Source organism: Drosophila melanogaster, chromosome 3R (assembly GCF_000001215.4).
Source record: "Drosophila melanogaster chromosome 3R".
NCBI classification, from domain to species: domain Eukaryota; kingdom Metazoa; phylum Arthropoda; class Insecta; order Diptera; family Drosophilidae; genus Drosophila; species Drosophila melanogaster.
Window position 1 is genome coordinate 21,720,807 of NT_033777.3, and position 24,109 is coordinate 21,744,915.

Here is a 24,109-nt window from a genome sequence, read left to right on the forward strand (position 1 = left end):
GCTTTATGATAGTTTCGCTAGATGTTGGTGTTGCATGTAGCTGCTGTTAGCGTGGCTGGTGTGGCTCTTGTTGCTGCTGTTATAGTTATAACTGCAATTTAATTATATGAATTTTATAGTTTGAACACCATAAAAATGTCGGTCTTAATTGCGTTTTGGCAGTAACTGCGATTCCGCCACAGACGCCGGGTCTTGTGCCTTGTTATCGGTTTACGTGACGGTATTTTGATTTTTATTATAAGAGATCCCCATCTCCGACTGCCACTCGGCGGAGGTGACCCAAAGTTTTGGGCCGCTCCGGTTGTTGGTCCACCATTACCGTTATGGTTAGGCAACGAGCTCCGATTCCCAAACACTCCATAATACTCAGCCCGCGTTCATATAACCCGGTGGGTGGAGCGGACGGAGTTGGTGGTGGTGTTTGCGGTTGGCTTGTGGTGGGTTCATATGGGTTCAAGACTCAGGCGCAGCCATAAACACGCTCGAAAGTCAACAACTCCTTGGTTCCAGGGGCAATCAATCAATCAAAGTGCAGTTAGAGTGGTTCTCGGACGTAAGACCACAACGAAGGCAAAATCCATAACCATCCAAAATAGTGTAATTATATGGGTTTCGCACGGAAGTTGGCTTAGATTAGTTATGGCCACGAAGCTGCTGACTTGTAAATATGTACTTGACCTCTGGAAATCGGCAATTGACAAAATCTTCGGGGAACTAACCATTTAACATTTTAAATATGCAATAATATTTATTGTTTGGTCACTTGTATCTTCAATTAACTATTTGAGTAAATCAAAAAGATAGAATATATGTAGATAGGATTTATGTGCAGCATGTGGGGTATATTCGAACAATTAATTTCTAACTGCCTAAATTGAATTTCCACGTAAGTCAAGGCGAAGCCCACCCATCATAGCCCCCATATCGATCAAGTGCCCCATTCGATTGACTCCTCTATCATCTGCTCACATTTGTACCAACGTATCGTCGACCATGCAACATCCATCCACCCATACATCAATTGGCGGCAATAAACAACCGTAAAATGTTTACAACCAGCCCGAGAAAAACCCACAAAACGCTGTCTCCCCATTCCAAACAATTTCATCTGATGGGCGGCAACGAACGCGCCACAAGAAGAGTTAGTGCCAGTGTATGGGCATGGGATCGGTGAAGGGGGAGTGGTTGGGGAGTCGCACTGAGGGGGTGGTGGTCTCAGCACCAGTTTAATTACAACCTTGCCAGTTATGACTGACGTCGGCGGACCCCCGGACTTCCCGATCCTCACAGAAGCAACGGCCACAACGACAACAACAGCAGCATATGTCACATAATTTCCACAATTAAAACTTATATTGAAGCCGTGCGGCAGTCAGCTGATGCAGTTGTTGCTCGACAAGGGGGCGTGGTAGGGGGGCTGAGCAGGTGCAACAGGCCCCGTAGCCTCACGCATGCGTAAAACGGTTGTTGTTGCTGCTGCTTCTGCTGATACTTCTGCACAGCACAACGGCAGCATGTTGCATGAAGTTTGTTTTGAAATCCACAGAGAAATAGCGAAAAAGACTACACGACTCTGCCCAGCAAAGGGACTACGCCATTGTTGTGCCTTTCTTTTTACTTTTCTTATATTGTTTTTAAGAAACACTTTTTTACAAATATTTTGTGTTTACGTTTATTAACTTTATAATTCTTTATAATTACAAAATTGGGTAGCACTTAATATCTCATCTGCGTTAGATTATAATAATACAGACATTCTAGTTCTAGTTTTAATTATTCTTGTTTGGCCTTCTAACTTTATTTGTGTTAAATTATATTCATATATTATTGTAACTTTTAAAAATAGGTAAACATTGGTGCGCTTGAACTTGTGCTGCTATATGCAGGCTATCTGTAGAATACATCTGAGGATTTGCCCGTAAACTCATAATCTTTTATATAGATCCGCTTTTCCAGTGCACCTCTGCTATGGCATCAACACTGGCGACGTTGAGTGCAGGGACGTGCTGGCCGGACCAGCCGGTTCAGCGACAACGATAACAGCTACACAACTGGAGAACATCAGAGGATGGAGCAGGCGAAGAGGAGCAGCATGCGGATGAGGACGAGGCTAGCCACAACAAGGCGTGAATGCCGCAAGAGGAGCTTACTGAGGAGCACAAGGAGGAGCTGGGGGCGAGTTGGGGACCCGGCTGAAACGCAACTTGGAGGCTGACTACATAATTACCGTTTCGGCCATGGCCGCTTGCCATTGTAATTGATGTTGTATTAGAACATCATTTACGCAATTGCCGCAGTTTGCTGTTGTTGCTACTAGTAGCTGATGTTGCTTCTTGGCTTCGCCATGCAGATACTGCTCCTCTTATTTCTGCAGCCCGGGCTCCCGAATTTTGTTCCCAATGTTCTTGGAGCTGCGTGAATTATTGTTATTATTATTGTTAGGTTTTTGCAAATAGTGTAATTAATTTTTAGTTATTAGTTTTATTATTTTATCTGAATAGCTATTTTGTTATATTTTATTACTTAGTGTGGGACTCTTTATTGAACCGCTAATTATTCAGACTTACACATATGAATATAATTATCATTTTGTATTGAAGGTGAATACAAATTTTTCAATTTTTATAAATATATTGTGTACAAAAAACTTGTGACTTGTTTTTGTAACCTGCTATTACATTCGATTTGCAACATAACAGCAAATCAGCACATCGTTGCAGGAGTTCCAAGACCCAGAGTATCAACCAGCCTGACCAGTTGAGATTGAGTTGGCATTGGGATGGCAATCCTGGATTACCTTGCCGTTGGCCATGGATGAGTGATGAACGACCAACCGCGGCTGTCATAAGTGGATGGCCTTCATCAAAATATAGCAAAACATAAGCCCTTGGGTACGAAGTCTCTGGAAAACAGAAATCTAGGAAAAATTCAATTAACTATGTGCTGGAGTGAAAGTAAATTAAAACTCCAAATAACTTCCTATTTACCCATTTGACAAAACCCTGTAGGCGGACGCGAAGAATTTCCCAATCAAAGTCTGGGCTAATCCACCTAGATGCCGTCCAACCTGTCTGTCTCCCAGCCAACTCTCAAATGTGTTTTGCCCGAAAAAGGTTCAACTAACGCAATGCCGCCGCCCATAAGACCAAAAAAAAAAAAAAAAGAAAAAAAGAGCCTGAAACCAAAAAGCAAACGCAGAATGCAGAATGGAGAACGCAGCGCCATCGGGCCATGATTGCCAAACCAAATAGCCCGAAAAAAATACTGAATCCAAGCCGGAGACACAAAAAAAGAACCAAAAGGAAAAACGGCACGAAACGAGGCAACATTTTTTACGCTTAAATGGCAGATTGTTAAAATAACAGAGGCGGCAACGGCACGCAAAATTGAACAACGGCATCGCCATTGCTCCCAGAACGATGTGCGGCAAAACGGAAGAGGGGGTTTCCCAGCCAGAAAAGACGGAGCAGGAGTCGGGAAGGGGAAGGGGGGTCCATCCCACCGAGAAGCGGACGCAAGACCAGACCGTCCAACAGGTGCAAGCCAAGATTAACGCAAAATTAAAGCGGAAAAGTATGACGCGCGCCGAGGAAGCAAGGAGCAGCCGAAAAGGGTAGGGGGCATTAGAACATTTTCGTTAACCCAATAGTTGGTAAAGGGGTGCCTCACTGTGCTATTGAAAAAATATTTAATACATAACACATTCTTGTTAAAATTGTGAATTTATACTTTATACATATAATAAAACTCTGTGAAAAAACGTTCGAGATTTTCGGGCTCAAAGTCTAGCCAGGATCAAATGATGCTCAGCATATTCAGATCGAGATCGAACCATTCTTACGTTGAAAATCCGTCTGAAAATATCAACATTGAGATAGTTTTTGTCTCAAAATCAAGAAGGTTTCTTCTTATGAGAATGATTAATACCACTGCGTACCCAGAGCACAACCGACTCTTTTTTTTTTTGAGTTCTGGGTGTTGTAAAATATATACAAGATATTTATATCCATATTGCCAAAATGGTTAATTTTATTTCAGTTCCAATGGTCTTAAGCTTTAATAAGATTCCCTGAATTGCACCATTTAAGTTTCGTATGAGTTCAAAAATCTTCTCTTCTTCGGTGTCAATTGATCTGGATGATATTGCCAAGGTTCCCGTTAATCCCAGCTTTGCACTCAGGAAATCTCACCATGGGGAACCCAAGGGTTAAAGGCGGACTGCGGTTCCCCCAAATGGCTAACCGAATGCAATTGGTGCCGCAACTCTGTGCCCCTCGCCGCGGCGGTGGAAGCGCCATGCCAGAAAATCAGACGCGGGCCACATGCGGCAACTGGGAAGTTGCAACCAGCAGCAAGCAGGCAGCCAGCCAGCCAGCAACCTGCAACCTGCAACTGCTGGAAGTTGCGCTTCGCTTTTGACTATATCATTAGAAGCATCATTAGAATCACTTGGCAGCGACTTGGCTGCGGGCAACGCCTCGAGTGGATTTTTGCTGCTGCATAATAATTGTTGAGCTCGCCTCATCTCGCGATAGCAGTGGCAGTGGCAGGCTGAATGTTGCAAGTTGCCAGTGTTGCCGGTTGCCGGCTGCCAGTTGCCGTTTGCAGATTTTCATTTTTCGGTATGCTGCTGCCTGTCGATTTTCAGTTTGCTGTTTGCCTTTCATACTCGTTCCCTTCGCTGGGCATTACACTTTTGATTAGCGCTTTCCAAGAAAGCCAAGAAATTAGCAGGGAGCAAGAGTGAGAACCTCATACCATCTACCTCTAAGGTTTAAATAAACGATAGAATTTACTTTGAAATTATGATTGCTTCACTTATAGGGTTGCAACGGCTTATTTATTTACATTGGCATCTCATAATACATGATATATTTTATATTTACCAAGAAGTAATAATATTAATTTCCCTGATATTTTAATAATATAAATAAGTAAAAATATATATATTTATATATATAAGTAAATATAAAAATATAAAGAAGTAATAATATTAATTTCCATGTTACTTTAATAATATAAAATCTTGAAATAAATTTAAGGACTAGTTGATTTTAAACACGATTTAAATTAATGCATTTAAACAGCATCTCATATAACCGATAAGATGGTTGAGGCATGATATGCTCGGGCATTTTCAAGTCGGAAAACTCGCATATGGCGTGTAAACAATGTTTCTTTTTAGTAACTTCCATTGTTTGGCCCTGGCTTCCGGGGCCACTCGCAGTATCATTTTAACACGTTCGAAATGAGTCTAAGACTTGCATTTATTGCTTATTATGCTGCGCTTTTCTTTTCTAATCTACATCGGCGTCTGCTCGGTTTAAAGCATCGCTAGCAACTCTGTCTGTGCATTTCTTATTTTTATAACATCAGCTTTTTAAGTCCGCTGTGGGAACAGACGGTTCTCAAAGCCACACACATACCGCAAATTGCGGCACGTAGCTGCCATTTAGTTGAGCGATCTAAGGCAATTGACAACTGCTATAAACGACGATCTAGTGAGCCAATCCTAATTCTAATTCTAACGCCAAATTTAAACATGGATAAAGCGCCGCAAAAGTAGAACAAATATATTACGTTTCTGCCTTAGAAAAAAATAATTTAAAACAATATTGTAACTTTCGCTTTGATCGATGGCTTTTTATGCCAAAAGAGCTAGCTTTGATGTCAGTTTTGATTTTTGGAATTTTTAAAATTTAGAGAGATTATAATACTTTAAGGAATGTCTGTTAAATTGTACATTATTCATTTCCGCTATATACTTTTTAACTACTTTTCCAATGCAATCCTAACAATCCACCAAACAAGTGCTGCTTCGGAAAACATACTCTGATCTCAACATACTGACCGCTTTCATTTTCGTGGGTCAATAAATTGATTGAAAATCAACTGGTGGTTAAATCAGGTTTCAGCCAACAGCCCGCCTTGACACTAAGCCCCACCAGTCTGGGGGCTTGAACTTCATTAATTGGCGGGGATGAGGTGGGCCTGGGAAGCGCATTCAAGAGCGACTGGCGAACGCCAAGACTTGGGAGCAATGACTTTCCGCACAGCTGCAGTTTTTCCATCTGCGGCTTTGCTTATCGAGCGCCCAACCGCCAACGCATTTGACAACATTTGTTTCCTCATTACTCGTATACTTGGCAGGGATTTCACCAGCCGGAGCTGAATGTTAATTGCGCGATGCTGCGAGGAAGCATCTTGGCGGCATCTCTCGTCGTGCCAAAAGAAAGTGAAATGGAAATGGGAAATGGAGACGGAGACGGAGATGGAAATGGGAAGCGTGGAAAGTCGACAAGAGGTGAAGATGTCTGCCCAACCACCACAGGGTTCACAATCGGTCAGCTGGTGCTGTTTTCGGTTTTCCCGCTGCTCAGCCATTTAGCCACTCGAGCTATCTTCAGGAGGTGCCTCGGGGTCAACCGAATAATTTGGGCGGTCAACGAGTATGGAAGAGTTGGACACGATCGTTATGTGACGGTAATGCTGATGACACTGATGAGCAGGAAGAGGGGACACCAGTTGGCGGAAATCAACGATGACAAATGTCCACAAATGCTTCCTCAACTCGGAGTAGATGCATTTAAAAGTATAAATGCAGCAGGAAAATGAATTAATTCGTAAATATCAAGTTATAAAAATCCCCAATAAATCCTTCAAGAGATTTACCATAGTTTCTATACCGAAGTTATCATCTTTCATTGAAAACCACTTTTAGTTTAACCATATATTAGCTTGGAAGACATGTTTTGGTATTTAAATTGTTAATTAAGATCTCTATTTATTGTATTGATTTTGAATCCTTTTGGCCGCATGTTAATTAAAGTAATATCTCAAAACGAGAGGTGAAAGCTCTGGCTAGTGTGCTTCCTTGAGTCTGCCTTTGAATTTAGTGCTAATGCGTACAAGAAAGAGGCGTTACCACCGAAAAAATAATAAAGTGCTAATAATTTCTGTACAAATTATGTGGCCCGACTCCAAATAAGCGATCGATCCCCTGGGCATATCTGCGTATAAGTCCGCTTGGCGAACGCTGAAAGCCAAGTTGTTAGCAAACAAGAAAGGCAACCTGATCTAGGTGTTAGGTTCCCCCTCAAACATTTCAATATAAAGTCTTTGAAATAGACAAAATATATATTTTTTTTGGAATTAAAAAAAATAAAATTTAAGAAACATTAGTATCTTAGCTTTAGTGAATGCGATTTGCATTTATTTTCCCCATCCAATGCAAATTGTTTGGCCTATTTGCTTGAATTTTTTGTCTACCTGTTATTGCTTTTGTTTTACTTTTTTCGGCCTGAAGCTTTTACCATTGTAAAGAGATTGGTTTGGGCATCTGACAGATACACGCGCGTAATTAAGGTTGGAAACATAAACAATAAAACAAGTCTACTGACAAATTGCCTCCCACCCTCCATTGATTCGTGGGACGAAGGTTGGCCAAAATAAATCAGCTAACAAGACCGAACAGCAATTAAACCAAACGCAAAATCATATTTTGCCTTTATGATTTGGTAAATGTTTGTGGGCTGCTTGAATTGGCTGGCGAAGGGGGATATGTGAGCTTAGCTGCCTATAATAATTACGCATAAATATTTGATGCGATTTTTTTCTTGGTATCGATTTTGTGTCAAGGATAAGCGGAACCACTGTCATATATTGGGGTTTTTGGTGGATGCGCTTTGATTGATTGATTGATCCGTCCACGGGGGTCAAAACAAAACGATATGCGAAAGAAAAATTGATGTCTTAATGGGGGTTTAATTTGTCTATTGGTTCGTGTGCAGCTTTTTAATGCGATGATTTGCCACAAAATACGAAGAGAACGAACAGATTCATTTCTTATCCGATATAAAATGAAGTTAATTTTAAAACAAAGGGTGAACACCAACCCCGGACTTTTCGACTATCAGATACCTGTTACCTTTTGTTGTTATATCGTTAGACATTGGTTAAAGGAAAATATCGGATCGGAAACGCTTTCTTTGCATATTATTAGCTAAATTCACTTGCAGTTTAGGACGCATTGGAAATTGTGGCAAGCGAGCCGTGGAAGCAATTACTGCGTGGAACCAACCCCATCTTACCACTGTGGTTCCCTTCCCTCCAACCATCCACCGGTATTTGCTGGCGGAATTGCGGAGTAATTTGCAAACGCACCAATATCCAAGACCAAGTCGCTGGTCAGCAATGACGACCTTAATTAGCGGGCAGCAGACGGCCGAAGAGGAATCAAAGCCAAGAACAACAGAGAACAAATAATAGGCAAACGCACATGGGAGCTTGAGGGGGCGGTAGGGAGATGGGGTGCAGCGGGGTAAGTGAAGCGTTCATCGAGTAGAAGGGCGCACCGCGAATTCTAGGAAACCAATTAAGGCGCCACTCGACGTCACGTTGGTTGCCAGCCAAAGGAAATCTGAATGAATTCCAAGTCAAGCCCTAAGCTTGGTTTAAAAAACCGCAAAGCATCTTTTTATATTAAAAAACTTAACCACATTAAACAATAAAAAACTTTCGATGGATCACTCACATGCCTTATTTAAACTTTTAAAAATATGATTGAGACATTTTTAAAGCAATAGTTGATTAATTAAAGAAGTAATTTTTAAATATCTTTAGCTTTTGAAAATCATTTGACATTTGTTGCTTCTAACCAGTTACTCGTTATAATGTGTGAAGGAGAAGCCCCATTTCAACTTTTTGCACCAGCTTTTAAATCTATGATATCATATTTGGATACTGCAACGCTTGGTGGTAGGCCAGCAGATTGTCCTTCACCGCCACTGCAAGGTCCTTCGTCATATTGGTAGTGAAGCCTTATTCCTTCATTGACAATGCCACCAATATAACCAAAGAGTCTATTCAAATTGGGCTCTGGTGAGTCGGAGAATGTGGGATGGCCAGAAGTACGCAAATTAAGCACTTCTGCAAATTAATTATAATAATGTTTTTTTTTACTATGTCGAAAAATGAATTTAAAAAATGAATTTATTTTCATTTTTAAGCCTGAAGTGTTCTCTACTTTTCGTTCAGTTGTTGTAGGCTATCTAACCACTGTGCCAAGGAGCTTGATGGACCCCTCTCATCAATTGAGATATTATGAAATCCACTGCACTCCCCGCTTCCCCCGCGAGTGCGTGCGGTCCGCGCTCGCTAATAGAGACGCATTCATGTACATCCTTCTGGACCTCGCGCTGAGCTCCACGGACGGACCGGAGTTGGGGAAGGGAACTGATCTGAGTAGAACTGAGCCGGCATCGCATAGCATTTGCCTTGTTAATGATGTGCCGTGTGCGCATTTAAATAAAGTGCCGCCCATTATAATGAGCCGAGTGCACCGCGTCCCAGTCCGCATCGTTGCCTTTTTCACCGCCTGACGTTACACACGGAAAAAATTATACGTTAGGGCACATTTTACTTTTTATTAAGCACTCGTGGAAATGTTATAATTCAAACAATAATACATTCATTTTTTCTTAATAAATGTATAGTTTTCGAAAGTACCAGTCATAAGAATGTAAATTGACAAACACCCGATAATTCAAATTTGACAAGCAAATATTCGTCGCAGTGTAGTCCTTACCAACCCTATTCAGCCATCGTTGTCGACATCCCAATCTTAACGTCATAAAGGAGCGGCACACAGCGTCCAAACCCCTTTCCTATTAATTTCTGGCCTACGCATTTGGGCCCGATTGTGTTTGTTGGCCCTGTTCGGGTTCTAATGAGCGGCCCATAAAACGCGCCAAAGTTTGCACATAAAAAGGTTCGTCGCTGACCAATACCGATGCCCATATGAAACGCATAATTAAGGCAGCGAAAACTCGCTCCACTGCAGACAGCTATTAAACAAGGGGATAACTCTAACGAATGTTAAAAATGCGTTTAAATATCGAAATTACTAAACAAACAAAACAATCTCTTTTTATTTGCGACTGGAAACAAAAAGCTTTCACAGATTTCATCGAGTTTTTTTGAGATAACTTGGGTTTTTATAACTTAACCTTTTGGATCATTTTCATTATACTTTTAGAAGCTTTCAAAAGAATATGAAAAAAAAATTATTAATCGAAAAGAGCTTATTCTTTTTATAAGTTTATTCACACCAACTACAACTCCTATTGTGTTGTAAAATTTAAAGTGAAACCAACGCAGAAGTATCTTGAGATAAGGGTAATATATGTATCATTAATTTCTAATTATGATACCAATTTAATTTTAATGCTGGTATGGTTCTAATACCAAGGCATTTATTTAATATGCTCGTATACCCAGAATGTTGTTATTAAACGAAAATAACATGGTTAATTCAATATTCAGGTTAGTGGGTTCTCAGCGACACAAAGCTGGCAGCTGTGACACATCAACATTTGAAAATTTCCATTTGAAATGAGGAGGAAAATAAATATTATCGTTTCCAGCGCTGTCGCAAGTCGCATCTTCAATAAAAAGCAAGCATTTACCGTGGTTTCCAGTCCGAAAAGAAGGAAAATTAAATATTTTTCCCTGTGAAAATGCGCAAATAGAAAGTTGCCTCTCGCGCCCGCCGAGTGCAACAAAACAATTAAGGCAAGGTGAGAGGACAGTGGAGTGGATGGGTGGGAATCTGAAGCAAAACTGCAAGCTCAGCGAAAAGAAAGCAAGTGGCGCAACCTTAATGACAGTGGGCAGCGCACAGTTTGGCTGGCACTGGACCCCCACCGCCCATCTCGGGATCTTCGAGTTGCAGCCCCCTTTCTTGTGTGGTCGGTCGACAATTGTCATAACATAAACATTTGCACTCTGGTACTTGTCCACGAATACAAATGCAATCACACGCAATCGCAAATCGCCTAATTATGGCCCTTCGCGGCTCTTCTTCTTCCAGCTCTGTGGGCACATTCAATTGATTCAAATGCCCGACAATCTTTTCAATTATTTCTTATCACCTACGGCACCAAGGCAAATGCACATACACTGACAGAAATTCTGTAGAGGATAAGAGGAGCATGCCAAATTAAAAAAAAAATAATGAAGATGAAACTTCTGTTGTTAATTAGTCATGAATTGCTTGCCTTATAAAAACTATTTATTATCCCCATTAAACTATATTAGATGTAATTTACTATAAATTCAATTGGAAGACGTAATGTGCTTTTATAGCTTGCCAATGTGTTTGATTTATTGTAAATGTAGTAGGTAGTAATTTTTATATCTTTTGCCAAGCGATCTTTTTTCCAGTGCACTTTCATGGCTGGCTGACAACATTGTTGCAAGTTTCTGACCAAGTTACTAATGGCATTCGATGATTTTGTTGGTTTTGCCTTGATTCTTCCTCCAGCCTGAGATGCTTAGCATATTCAGCTATTTGAGGATCAAACGAGTATCTTAACGATCCCGGCCAACGACATTCGATTGATATAAATTTTGAGCCAACTTTCTGGCTATCACCACAACTTGTCCTGGCTCTTTGAATTGTTCGGTCGGTGGCTGCCAGTTTTAAGAGCGGTCGATGCACATTTTCGGCTTTCAACGAATTTTTGCGTTTAGCCATCGATTCAAACGCTTTTCGGCGGATGGCAGCAGTTTGATTAATTACCATGGCCAATGCGAAGGAAAATCGCTGTACGAGTTTTGTTTGGCGGTGCTGTGGCAAATTGTACACAAGTTCCGGCGAAATGGAAAAAAAACCATTGACAAATGTCTGGCAGGGGAAAGGGGATAAAAAAGGCTCGACTAATTTGCTGACCGGTAAAATCCCGAGCTTTAAATTGGGAAAGTTGGCCGGTTGTGGGACCAGCATTTAAACATTTTCAGGATTTAAATGCTTATATAAAGCCTAACCTTTTATTCAAGTCGATTAAATAAATGTTAGGGAAGTTACCAGATTAGTTTATTTATTTTAATTGGCTTTAAATAAGTCACAACATTCACCATTCAATTCACGCACTCATCTTTCAACTCCAAGTTCTGCCAGTTGGAAAGATGAATCTTCCAAAAGGGAAACCACTCGTGCAACCTGAGTTGACACCTGCACCAATCTGATGTCTCCATAACCGTAAGCGTCTTACATCGATTCGATCGATCCGCCTAGCCACTTGCACTTTCAGCATCGTCATTCTACTTGCGGACAACTTTCATCTTTCATCCCGTATCTTTTGCTGCCTGCACTTTCGTTCAATCGGTCAACGCAACTTCGCAGGCGGTGTATCTGAATCTTTTTTTTTTGTGCCCCTGCACCAGCATCAATACACTAAGAAAACAGAATTAGTTACATTTTTATAAATGCTAAATTAATATAAAGCAAGGAATCTATCTATCTATATCTACTGGGTATTAGTTAATTTTCTATTTTGAAACGAGCCAATTTCAAATCCAGCATTAGTTAACTGAAAAGTTCATTATTTTCCTCCCAGTGCACATTTGTTGCGTCGCATCGCCTGGGGGGCAGCGTATGATGCCCGTCGATGGTAATTTGCATATTTTCCGCATGCGCAGACCGCTCGAGTCGGCCAGTTTATTAAACAAAAATATTGACATGAAAATCGGCTTTCGATTTCCACGGGACAAATTGTGCGGCACCAACTGTGTTGCACCACACTGAACCGCACCGCGCCACCAAAACGAGATTAAATGGAAAGTGAAGTTGCACATATGTACGTCGCCAATCAAGCCGATGAAGCTCTAAGCCAGTGCCTCCGATCCACAGTCTTAGCCAACTCTTTGCCACACGGTCTGTGTCTGTCGTCTGTGTAATTAGGACAAAATGTCTAATGTTGACCAATGCCGAAAAAGTAAATACAACTCGGTCCAGTTCGGTTTCGTTTTACGCACCTTAATGATCATTTAGCGGCCGGTGTTTGTTGGTCATTTAGTCGTAGCGGCTTTAAGCCAATCAATCTGGCTGCTACTTTTACCCCGACTGGGAAAGTTCTCCCTCGCTTTGTCCGAAGATGTTGCTATGTGGAATGTAAACAAAGATGGGATGAGGGTTTTCGACTTTTATTTTGGAAATGCAATTTCACCCAAGCCGAAACCGAAACCGAAAGTTTCCGCTTCTTGGGGATTAAGTCTGGGATTATTTTCTTTATTATCGATTTCTCAAATGGAAGAAGAGTGTACATTTATTACGAAGTAGCCAAGAAACTCGATTTTCAATATTAAACAATGCTATAGAAATGAATTTAAATTTGCTAATATATTTCCACGAAAATGTCTTTTTTACCATTTTTTAAAATCTCTTTTTTACCATTTTTTAAAATGTCTTTTTTTTATTATTTTTTGAATTGTCTTTTTTACCATTTTTTAAATTGTCTTTTTTACCATTTTTAAAATGTTGATTCCCTTAATTTAATTGTTTTTATACGCCAATTTTTTAAATATATTTCCAAGCATTAGTTTGTTTCCTTCTGGGGTCTTGCATCAACATCTTTTATTTCAGCTTATAGCCCTTCAGCTTATAAAGGTCCTGAAGAATTCATCTTCCTCATTACCTTACCTTCTAACCACATTATTTATTGGTCAAATTGAGCATGTACTGTGCTGGTTTAAGGAAAAGAGGAAAATGCGAAATAATCGCGAAAAAAGGAATGCCAAATGGCCAAAGACCAAAAGCGGCATGGATTACGGACAAAATGCCGTTAAGTCATGGTGGCTCCATTAGCAACCGAAACCCTCGGCCATTTCCCACTGCGCTGAGCCAAACTAAATTAAAGCAACAATTATTTATTTAATCATATTTCATTGAGATTGAGCAATCAGCTGGAAGAGATGCTCTGCCCGGAATTCCCGGCTACCTGACACTGCAACACTGCCGCATCAGAAGCATCTTCTGCAATTATTTGTGCATTAGAGGAAGTCAGCTACCTCGAGCTGGCGACTAATGTCAGTTTAAGTGTGGCAATGAATAGAAAACATACCGAGGCAGTGCACCGGGGAAAATGGAGTCGGTGGGAAAACACTAGGCCAACTTGCATCCAGCTGCTGCCTGCTTGCCACTTGCAACTGCCAACGTGTTTGCTGGTCATGAAATAAAATTCGCATCAAGAATGTGCGCCAAGTCCCTAAAAGCCATAGGAACTCTAATGTCCAATGCAACAAAATGAGATCGTATTTGGCCATCCATATTCCAATCCAAATCACATTAGGCCGCAGTAATTAGGCTTGGATAATTAGTCTGTATTAAATTAGTTAAATTAAAAAATCGCGTACACATGAAACAACTAAATAATATATTATTTTACCCACAAAGGAATAAAACAAACTACCTTTAATAATGAAATAAATTCGAACAATATTTATAAAACAGTGAAGTACATTTTGATGTCTTCCTTTTTTGGGTTGGGTAAGAAAAACAGAATACGGCAGCGCCAGTAAGTGCCAAATAATAACCTCATGTTGGGAAACAAGGAATTTCAAATGCAAAAACCGAAAGAAATTGCTTATATAAATATTCGATGCAACCAGAAACACTCAACTATGAATGCGATTTCCATGTAGATCCTAGTGGATTTGGCACGTGCGCCAAACGAACTATATAATAAATTTGCAAAAATAATCAATTTTTGAGGGGACAAAATAACACATAAAATCGGCAAATTGCGGTTAATGGTCGTTTAAGATCGCGTGAAAAGGGTCACCTATACTGCAGTTTTATGTGGCATACTTTCGGGGGGGCGGCCATAAAAAATATATGCCAGCTTCAGTTGGCCATATTTTAATGGGTCTTTTCGGCCATTGTTGATCCAACTGCAGCACTCGTACATATGTATATATGTATGTGTATGGAAAGTCGAGGCGTGACAACAACAAAAGAAGCGGCTAACACGCGCCATGAAAGCCAAAGAATCGCTGTCTAAACTTATTGTGTGCCCTTTGTGTGCACGAAAGGGGAAAAAGGATCTCTCTCGGAGACACTCGCTTCCACCATTCACCACAAATCCCATACCATACGAACTCATACTATAAACACCCATCGCCATCGTCTGTCAATGCAAATTGTCGCATTGTCTGCTTAATGCTAATTGCTCAGATGTCTCGCTGCGTTTGTGGGCGGAAGTATTGTTTGCTGGTAAGAGTAAACGCTGGCAAACACAAGCAGCTTCAAACACTTCACTTCACACTGTCAGTTGATGCGGCACTGCTTTATTATTATTGCCAGTCGAATGAATGTGTAAACAGATGAAAGGGTATGAGCTGGCAATATGAGGTGATGCAACAAAAGTTTCTGATTAGTGGCCCAAGACAAACGGCAAGTAATTACCACTGATCTCCCCTTTTGGGTGAACACTGACCCAGTTGGGTCAGGCACATCGTGGAGCAGCAATCCGCATGCGACTTACACTGGTTGTTAAAACATCATTAATGAAATGGCATAGGTATCTAGTATATTGGGAACTTACACTTTGCCCATTCGGTTGACATATGGCAGTTGCAAGGCCCAATGAGCACAACAAGAATCCAAGTCGGGCAATCAACATCTTTACGTTTCCAAAGCTAAAACTAAACTGATGCTTTTGCCTTTTGTATTTAGCATATGTATGAAGGGTGTCAGTAAAGAAGGGCAGGCAATAGAAAAATGGTTACTATTGCTAGGCAACGTTATGAATAAGCAGACGAAGTGCTCATTAAATCTTGGCAGAGCTCTAACACTTTTTTTTTAGAATGCACAATTTAAAAAGCCACAAGCACAACATTTTTATGAACACTTAAAAATTAATATTACCACTCTATTAAATCGTTTTAATATATCAAACTCCAAGCATAAGGTATTCAATTTATTCTAGCGACACTCTGCTGACACTTGAATGCACATTCGCGAACAGCAATCCATATGCATCCGACACTATGGATCAAATATACATAATTTAAATGACTTATTAAATATTGGGGGACTTACATATCCTCCACTTGGCTGACAATAAGGGGCAGACCTCATAGTGCTGGTAGTCGTGGGACTGGAAGTGGAGTCCAGTTTCTGGAACCCAACCACAATGCCCAGAATAGAGACTAAAAACGCCAGTCGGGCTATCAACATCTTCGTGCTGGAAAAGTTTAAAGTTAAGTGTCGTTTTTAAATGGCACGTAGCTATTAATATAGAACGTTCTACGGTTTAATTTTATTAGACAAGTCAACAGTGCTCATCAAGTAAAAGATTTTTATTTAAATAACATATTTTTATTATAAAATACTTTTAGGAGACAATCTTCGATATACAGCTTAGGTAATGCATCGATAAATACGTTTCAGGCATCTAAGACTGCAACAATGCTCTGCTAATGTGCACTTATTTCTAAACTGCACACATTTATCGGCCCATCCTAGTCGTTCAATCTAGTGGCATAAATACTTAATTAAACAAGGAATCATGAAATTTAAATAAAGTTCTATTAATTACTTGAGTTAGATTTGTAGACAACGGCAGCACATCGGTGGAATTTCTGGCAAGAAACGGGTAAAAGTCATCCATGCCATAAGGTATGTGTGGCACGAACTGATGAGTGGGAAAAGCGATGGCCATGCCCAAAAGCATCCGAATCACAATATTAAATGCAATACTAAGCTTCATTTTCAATTTTAAATTCTCTTGGTTTTGCAGAACTCTTTTATACCATTCCACCGCCAATAATTAAAAAACAGAGCGTCGTTATCGGCAATGTAATTACAGCTTGTTTGACCATAACAGTTTCGGATTAAATAACAAAGTTTCTAGCTGGCAAAGAGTCGGTGACTAAAGTCAACAACTGGCGGACTCTGCCAAACACTCTGCACTGAATCGGCAGCCACCATGTTTCGATAGTCGGCTACTCCGCGAAACAGGCTGAGAAACATGTTGGTGAACATGGTAACCTCATCCTGGTTGAGAGGATTAAGCTGCTGCTGCAGTGGTTTAAACTCCACAATTATTGCCCATCCGACCTAGACGCAATTATCAATTGGAATTGTTGGACATGCTCCTCTGTTTGCCCAAGTCAAGAAGTCGGGTTACATTTGGGTCAAGACGTCCGAGATAATTGGGAATTGCCAATGTCAATATTTAATGTCAACGCATCAGTTACGATACACATATATATAGATATAGAACGAGATATGGGTAGAATAACGTGACCTATGTTGAATAATCAGCGTTTAAGTACCGTTGAGGTGTGCCCTCTGAATTATTTGTTCTGAGCTTAAGTAGGTTAAGGTTACTTTAAGTGTTTTTCATATCTGTAAATTTTCTGTTCTAATTGTTAAAGAAATATTTCTTCCTTTGAATAGATAAACAGAAAAGAAACTGAATAGTTTTCCTGCCAATAAAAAGCATAACTATTCTGCCTAATCTGTACATATATTCTATAGTGTATCTTTTTATTATAAAAACCAAGATTTCCCATGATATGAACAGCCTTGGCCACAACAGCCACAACTTAACCTTAACTAACCTTAATTATTATGGAAATAAAACCATTTATCAGTTCAGTACTGGGAATTTTTGCCATCTTCAAATGTCCCGCAATGTAGCTATCTATTGTAAATCGCTTACTGACAGTTCAAGATTAAGCAAAACAATGAGTATGTATGGTTTATTTATTTATTGTGATATTGTGACAAAACTATATACAAGTTTTCAGCATGGATAAACCTTTATTTCTATAACCATTAATTACGGAACAGAATGTAGAGCTGTTGTAACATTATTTCCAATGAATATATTAAGGGCCGCGCCCTAAGTGAATCTGAATTATTTTGGTAATTAGCTGTCTGTCACGTTTCCTCATTGCTATGAATTACTTTAGGTGACACATCTGTGCATATATGAGTGACATCTCAAATTACAGCATTCTTCACCCCGGGAGCACTGAAAAACAAGTACATACGAATATTGGCGGTGAAAGTTTCTCAAATTGATAAGGAGGTAAACTTACGGGTTCACCAACATTGTGGCATTTTGCTGCCGAATCAATCTTAAAAAAAACATTCGATGGTTCTGACTCACTAGGTAGACCAATAACTTTCACCTCATCATTGTTTGAATGTGCCCGTTGTTTTTTGATACTCTGAAATTCACTGGCACTCAAATATGTTTCTTTAAGACGGTGCGCAGGATAGCCACAACGTGAGCCGTAGGTTAAGCATTTTCCGCTGCAGCAATCTGTATGCATGTTGCACTGGAATTTAGAAAATATCCGTAATATGTATCTAGGATCTAGGATTCATACACAAAACTTACATTTCCAAAGACTGGACTACATTTTTGCCCATAAGCATCCACATTGCTCAGCATAAAGAACAAAAGACACAATCCAATGATCGTAGAAATCGACGACATCTTCTCGCTGGCAAAGTGAAGCCTCAACTGACTCAATCTGCATTTAGATCGCCACATATAAGGGATCTCGATTTTGCGAGAACGAAACGAAGAGACAACGAAAACAGCGGTATTGTGACTACCAGATACCGTCTAATATGCATTCCAGTTTATTTTTTATGAGTCCAGTACTAATGAGAGTACGAAATATGCGTAGGCACGGAGGTGGAATATATATATTATATATTAATTATTGTAATATTTACTGTAAAAAGTGCTAAGTTATCCGTTTATATTAGGGGTACTCTTGATAGTAGGTTAATCATTTCGGATTTCAGAAATAGGTTGGTCTCAATCAGTAACACTTAGAACCATTCTAAAAAGCAATTAAACTCTCCATGTCTACATTTTACTAATAATCATTAATAATAGCTGTATTGAAAATGAAAGTAATATAATGAAATACTGTTGCACTGCAAGAAACTGGTGATCCTTCTCTAAACACCCTAGAGGGTAAGTCTTAGTCATAAGTATACTTAAAAGCAGTCTCTAGCAATAAAAAATAAACAAAGATTCTTAAACCATTTTAAATTTCATATAATTATGAAAACGAAAGTAATTTATTGAAATATTGCTGCACTGCAAGAAAGTGGTGATCTTGCTCTAAACACACTTAAGGGTTGATTGGGGCTGTCCTCTCAGGATGGTACGAGTATACCCCTGGGGATGTGTGCCACCACCTGCTGTAGAGAAAGAGTGCGTTTTGGTGGAAAGCCCGCATTGGGGTTGTGTGTTGTTAGTGTGCCAAGGACCGCACCGTGACCTGCTCAATGCCGCTCCCTCGAGTGTGCTCGACTCACTCCAAGCGAATCGAGTTGTTTGCCCACCAACGAGTATGAGTATATGGGAGTATATGTGAGTATTCTCTTATACAAGGTTCCCATCGATCGATCAGTCTTCCCGCTTATCTAATCGGGTATGGTGAGGCTTTAGCTATAACCGCCGGTATGCTCGTCGCCGTCGCTCAGTTGAGTTGCGGTTGCCAGGGCGCGAACAGTTTTCGATTCGATTCACGATTTTCGTATCACCATGATTACGCCGCCGTCGGGAGTGGTAGTGTTGGTGACCCTGGGCCTGCTGGTCAGCGGATCCATGGGTGAAAGGGAGCGATCCTTGCGACTGCCCAACGCCACCTATCCGCTGTTCTACCAACTGCACATATCCAGTGATATTCACAAGGGCCAACTGCTCTTTAGCGGAAATGCCACCATTGACGTAGCCATCCGGCAATCGACGAACGAGATAGTGCTGCACGCCAAAAACTTAACCGATATTCAGATTACTGTTCACCGGTTGATGGCCGAAGGATCCGAGATCGTGGACGATCTAACACATACACTGCATCCCACTGCTGCTTTGCTCATCATTCACCCAATCGAAAATTACCAGGCCTTCGAGGAGGGGCAACAATATCGTCTGGAGATTCTCTACACGGCTATTATGGCATCGCGTCCCGCCGGACTTTACTACATGGATTATCGGGATGAGGAGAACAACCACACCGTGTAAGTGTTTTATCTTTCGTAGCAACAAAAAAAGAAAAATCCTCAAGTTGACTTTGTTAAAATTAGAAAATATCTTTTCTTGTGTGTCGCTACCTCCTTTTTTTTAGAACTACCAGATTATGCTTATCATAAAGCGCGATAACCTTTAGGAAAGCTGGATATCTTATCCCCGCTTATAAACTTTTTAAATACACTATTCTATTGAAAGAAAGAGCCAGTAGTAAGCACGCGCTTATTCCGATTATGAGTGAGCCAATCTTACATAACACGCAGATAGATCCGGCGTGCATTTGGTGCCGGGGATTTCGCTTTGCTTACGCTCTTACTTTTATTTTGTTATTATTTTCATTTGTTTGGTATTGCTTTTTAATTACTTCGCTGGCGTAGACAACGCTCTGGGACTTTATCGCTATCAGACGTACATATATGTATGTATTCATATGGTAGATGTTCATCGCACCATATGGCAAAGTCGGTTGATCCGGACGCGTCACCTGGGTGACGATGTGCGCAATGGGCTTTCTCAATGGGGGGATTCTTTATAAAGGGGAATGACTGTGTCAGCAATAAGGAGTCGCATCTTATCAGTGCGCGGTTGATAGTGAAACGACAACATAAACCGACAGTGTTTGATACGGCAGTATGTGTTTTAGAGCGCCTGGATTTGTTTTGATTCAGATTGAGCAACATATTCGCATGACCCACGACTTTCGGTTGAAAATAACGAGCCTCGATTGTTCCGTGGAAGTGAGAGCAGGTTCTCCATGTGATCGATCATTCCGGCAGCCGCAGGCTGTGACTGGTTTTTTTTTTTTTGTTAAGCGTTCAATGATCTGAAAATGGGATTGGGAATTTTGGACTGAAGCGATTTTGTTTTAATTATAATTTCTATCCGGACAGCAGACGCTAATTACTCTTGGCAACACGTACTATAGTACTTGGACGTATGCTATAATTTCTATTCATGTTATGATTTCATTTTACTCGCAGACCCATTGACCCAATTCAATTTTAATCTTACAGATACGTAGCCGCCACGCAATGTGAGCCAACATATGGTCGTCTAATATTTCCCTGCTACGATGAGCCGGGCTTTAAGTCAAACTTTAGCATTAAAATTACCCACGGTAGTAGTCATTCCGCCATATCCAATATGCCAGTGAAGGAAGTACTAGCTCACGGGTAAGTTCATATGCTTATATATTTTTCCATAAATATTAACCTCTTATATATATTTGTAGTGACTTGAAAACCACTTCATTTCACACAACCCCACCGATTTCAACCTACCTTGTGGCTTTTGTCATCTCCGATTTTGGAAGCATATCTGAGACTTATCGTGGGATCACTCAAAGCATCTATACCTCGCCAACTTCCAAGGAAAAAGGTCAAGTTGCACTGAAAAATGCTGTGCGAACAGTGGCTGCACTCGAGGACTACTTCGGGGTTTCCTATCCTTTGCCAAAACTGGATCACGTGGCGCTTAAGAAGAACTATGGAGCAGCCATGGAGAACTGGGGTCTAATCACTTATAAGGACGTTAACTTGCTTAAAAACATTTCGTCGGATGGACAGAAACGAAAGTTGGACTTGATCACCCAGAACCACGAGATCGCACACCAGTGGTTCGGCAACTTGGTGTCCCCGGAGTGGTGGACATACACTTGGATGAATGAGGGATTCGCCACTTATTTTAGCTATGTGATAACTGATTTGGTTAGTAACGAATAATGGTTATAATAGGTTACTTTCCTTTTTCATACAACTTTCCCGTTTCCTTTCAGATATACCCCAATGACAAAATGATGGACATGTTTATGACCCATGAGGCAGATAGTGCATACAGCTACAACAGCTTCTTTGATGTCCATCCAATGTCCCATTACGTCGAGGGTGAAAAGGACATCATGGGTGTATTCGACATTATCTCCTATAAGCGAGGTGCATGCGTGATCAAGATGTTTCATCACGCCTTTCGTCAGAAGCTCTTCGTGCGTGGTATCAGTCACTTTCTGGAGAAATAGTAAGTTTTTGAAAATCACCTCTCGAACTGGTCAATTGGAATTCATGGGTCAAGGTGCTCTGCTCTTTCGCCCAGTCGTTATAGCGTGGCCAATGAGCTGAACCTCTTCGATGCCCTGCATTCGGAGCTCCAGGATGACGAGTACTTTTCGCATCAGCCATGGGCGTCCCGGATAAGGGAGATTATGCTCTCGTGGACGCATAGCGAATGGTTGCCCATTTTGGTGGTCACTCGGAACTACGAGAACAACACCATCACGTTTACCCAGCGATCAGTTCACATGAAGGATGAGCTATGGTGGATACCAATAAATTTTGCCACCACACAGTCGCCCAACTTCGAGGACACCCAAGTGGATATGTTTATGCCACCCCAACCACAGTATACGGTATCACTGGAGGATCTGAATATCCATGTCAGCGGCAGGGATTGGATAATGGTGAATAAGCAGCACACCGGTTTCTATCTCGTCCGCTACGATACAGATAATCTAATGGCCATTGCCAGGCAGCTGCAGACGAATCACTCGGTCATCCATCCAATAAATCGACTTGGTCTCTTTCGAGATCTGGGTCCCCTGATCGAACATAATGAAATCGAGCAAGTGGAAGTAGTGTTCGAGTTGCTAAAGTACCTTGAGCTTGAGGAGGATGTGCTGACTTGGAATCAGTTGCAAGATACGATAGAGTGTCTAACACGAAACTTGCATGGCACCTCCTCCCAGAGCCTCTTCAATGAGTTTGTACGCCGCCTGGTTGGCCCGACTTTTCGACGAGTTTACGTGGAACAAGGTGTAAATTTAGCTGAAGATGGGATGTTCCGTGGGATTCTAGAAATCGCCTGCTCTGCGGATCTTCCCGAGTGCCTGGAATACACACGTCGCCTGGCTAAGGAGCATATAATCGATAAAATTTATTTTAAAGATGGATCAGACTACCATGCCATAATCGATTCCGTGTTATGCATGGGAGTTCGGTATCTAAGCGATCAGGACTTCCAAAGGATAATTGATATGATGCAGGAAATAGATCGAGCTTCGGTATACTATGATGACATTATATATGCCCTCCGGTGCACGCAGAGTCATCGGCATCTGTTATACTATCTGGAAGGTCTGATGGGTGAAAACTCCACCCATATGGTCCTTTCCGAATTCGAAGATTTGATGTATCTCCTCTACATATACAAGTCGAATCTGGCCTCTCGTCCGGTCATCTGGCAGTATATCGAGCGCAACTACAAGGTGCTCTGTCGAGCACCAAACTTTTTAGAGCACTTTAAACAGCTCGCTGGATTTGTGCCCAGACATCAGAGATCACATGTAATGAGTTTATATCTATTTCATATCCTACTCGTTTTGTTCACACATATCTCTTTTCAGTTTGAGAGGCTACGCCAGACAATTGCGAACCACATGATGCAGGAGGGTCTTAATACGAACCAAACGCTGATCGAGGTCGATTCTCCGCTGGTGGGCAAAAAGATGAAAATCACCGAAAATTTCCAGGACAAGTTCGAGCAGCAGATCCACAAATGGCTGCTCAATGAGCTTCCTCAGGCGACCAGCAGAAGTGATGCCCTTTTGTCCGCCTCCCTCAGCGCGGCCAATGGGTCAAGTCGTCCTCAAGGAGTCCTAAAGGAGGCGACTAGGGTGTTGCGCAGTGCGTTACGAATAGTAGATATGTATAGGTGACCAGACATTTGGTCTAACTAGGTATCACATAAGTACAGGCTTAATTACGAATAAATTAATTTTTTTCAAAACAAAACAATCGAGTCAATTCATTCAACAGCCAAGAGCTTTTCAACACATTCTAAATTAACTACAGACGTTATCGATTTGTCTGAAACGCCTCCGTGGGGAATTGATAAGCAAGTATAAAACACAAAAGTCATCGATAATAAAAACCCGATCAAATGACTATAACTTTTTTACGCAAAGACTAGTAATTATTTCTGGGTATTTCTGGCCATTAAAAAGCAATTTGAAAAATTTATAACAATTTTGGACATTCAATAAGTCGTATAAAAATATACAAAACTGAACAAAGCCATTACTTAAGTTTGTTAGTTTTTGTACAATGATTACTGAATATTAAAGCATACAAATTTGATATATTTAAAATGTAGCACCTCGTAAAATTAATTGATACTTATTAGCGTTTTTCACGAGTATTTATGACTGTTTTGATTATAGCACTATAACAACTTGCATTTTTTCGTACTTTCAAATACTTAGTCGTCCCAGA

General features: G+C 40.7%; 5 protein-coding genes, 1 long non-coding RNA gene and 2 pseudogenes across 8 annotated transcripts; 2 read left to right on the forward strand and 6 right to left on the reverse strand.

Moving 5' to 3' along the window:
• The first annotated feature begins 160 nt into the window (after positions 1-160).
• lncRNA:CR44096 (long non-coding RNA:CR44096) lies at positions 161-2,428 on the forward strand. Of its 2 annotated transcripts, none has more exons than NR_074042.1 (2): positions 161-220; positions 1,943-2,428. It is a non-coding gene; the product is annotated as a long non-coding RNA:CR44096 (long non-coding RNA). The 2 variants fall into 2 exon arrangements; NR_125224.1 differs by having other exon boundaries at positions 1,957-2,428.
• A 6,267-nt stretch (positions 2,429-8,695) lies between these two features.
• On the reverse strand, positions 8,696-9,089 carry CR43096 (annotated as a pseudogene).
• A 6,013-nt stretch (positions 9,090-15,102) lies between these two features.
• Positions 15,103-15,490, reverse strand: Sfp93F (Seminal fluid protein 93F). Its single transcript, NM_001170206.2, has 2 exons — positions 15,384-15,490; positions 15,103-15,324 (listed from the first exon to the last, which is right to left on the reverse strand). The coding sequence occupies exons 1-2, from the start codon at positions 15,459-15,461 to the stop codon at positions 15,241-15,243; spliced, it is 162 nt and encodes a 53-aa protein (NP_001163677.1). The 5' UTR covers positions 15,462-15,490; the 3' UTR covers positions 15,103-15,240.
• Positions 15,491-15,706: 216 nt separating this feature from the next.
• Positions 15,707-16,043, reverse strand: CG42869 (uncharacterized protein). The gene is made up of 2 exons (NM_001202335.2): positions 15,881-16,043; positions 15,707-15,826 (listed from the first exon to the last, which is right to left on the reverse strand). Exons 1-2 carry the CDS (start codon positions 16,016-16,018, stop codon positions 15,764-15,766), a joined length of 201 nt encoding a protein of 66 aa, NP_001189264.2. The 5' UTR covers positions 16,019-16,043; the 3' UTR covers positions 15,707-15,763.
• An 83-nt stretch (positions 16,044-16,126) lies between these two features.
• On the reverse strand, positions 16,127-16,558 carry CG42870 (uncharacterized protein). Its single transcript, NM_001202336.2, has 2 exons — positions 16,380-16,558; positions 16,127-16,315 (listed from the first exon to the last, which is right to left on the reverse strand). The coding sequence occupies exons 1-2, from the start codon at positions 16,548-16,550 to the stop codon at positions 16,202-16,204; spliced, it is 285 nt and encodes a 94-aa protein (NP_001189265.2). The 5' UTR covers positions 16,551-16,558; the 3' UTR covers positions 16,127-16,201.
• A 132-nt stretch (positions 16,559-16,690) lies between these two features.
• On the reverse strand, positions 16,691-16,873 carry CR46423 (annotated as a pseudogene).
• A 665-nt stretch (positions 16,874-17,538) lies between these two features.
• CG34034 (uncharacterized protein) lies at positions 17,539-18,304 on the reverse strand. Its single transcript, NM_001170207.1, has 3 exons — positions 18,195-18,304; positions 17,890-18,132; positions 17,539-17,822 (listed from the first exon to the last, which is right to left on the reverse strand). Exons 1-3 carry the CDS (start codon positions 18,291-18,293, stop codon positions 17,757-17,759), a joined length of 408 nt encoding a protein of 135 aa, NP_001163678.1. The 5' UTR covers positions 18,294-18,304; the 3' UTR covers positions 17,539-17,756.
• A 994-nt stretch (positions 18,305-19,298) lies between these two features.
• On the forward strand, positions 19,299-23,625 carry CG5849 (uncharacterized protein). Of its 2 annotated transcripts, none has more exons than NM_001170208.2 (6): positions 19,299-19,837; positions 20,861-21,019; positions 21,079-21,553; positions 21,622-21,860; positions 21,915-23,181; positions 23,242-23,625. In NM_001170208.2, coding segments are annotated over exons 1-5 (1,350 nt in total). In that variant the 5' UTR covers positions 19,299-19,361; the 3' UTR covers positions 21,916-23,181; positions 23,242-23,625. The 2 variants fall into 2 exon arrangements, with proteins under 2 accessions (NP_001163679.1, NP_650979.1); NM_142722.1 differs by having other exon boundaries at positions 21,936-23,181.
• The last annotated feature ends 484 nt before the right edge of the window (positions 23,626-24,109 follow it).

Bases quoted from the DNA above. Each gene is read 5' to 3' on its own strand.
- CG42869 (NM_001202335.2), bottom strand. From the start codon at position 16,018: ATGTTGATAGCCCGACTGGCGTTTTTAGTCTCTATTCTGGGCATTGTG. The intron at 15,827-15,880 runs GTAAGTCCCCCA...TTTGATCCATAG, and splicing joins GTCAGCCAAGTGGAGGATAT to TGTCGGATGCATATGGATTG.
- CG34034 (NM_001170207.1), bottom strand. From the start codon at position 18,293: ATGTCGTCGATTTCTACGATCATTGGATTGTGTCTTTTGTTCTTTATG. The intron at 18,133-18,194 runs GTAAGTTTTGTG...TCTAAATTCCAG, and splicing joins GTAGTCCAGTCTTTGGAAAT to TGCAACATGCATACAGATTG. The intron at 17,823-17,889 runs GTAAGTTTACCT...CTTGTTTTTCAG, and splicing joins GCCACAATGTTGGTGAACCC to TGCTCCCGGGGTGAAGAATG.
- CG42870 (NM_001202336.2), bottom strand. From the start codon at position 16,550: ATGAAGCTTAGTATTGCATTTAATATTGTGATTCGGATGCTTTTGGGC. The intron at 16,316-16,379 runs GTAATTAATAGA...TTATGCCACTAG, and splicing joins TGTCTACAAATCTAACTCAA to ATTGAACGACTAGGATGGGC.
- Sfp93F (NM_001170206.2), bottom strand. From the start codon at position 15,461: ATGTTGATTGCCCGACTTGGATTCTTGTTGTGCTCATTGGGCCTTGCA. The intron at 15,325-15,383 runs GTAAGTTCCCAA...TTTAACAACCAG, and splicing joins GTCAACCGAATGGGCAAAGT to TGTAAGTCGCATGCGGATTG.
- CG5849 (NM_142722.1), top strand. From the start codon at position 19,362: ATGATTACGCCGCCGTCGGGAGTGGTAGTGTTGGTGACCCTGGGCCTG. The intron at 21,554-21,621 runs GTTAGTAACGAA...GTTTCCTTTCAG, and splicing joins GCTATGTGATAACTGATTTG to ATATACCCCAATGACAAAAT. The intron at 23,182-23,241 runs GTAATGAGTTTA...ATCTCTTTTCAG, and splicing joins CCAGACATCAGAGATCACAT to TTTGAGAGGCTACGCCAGAC.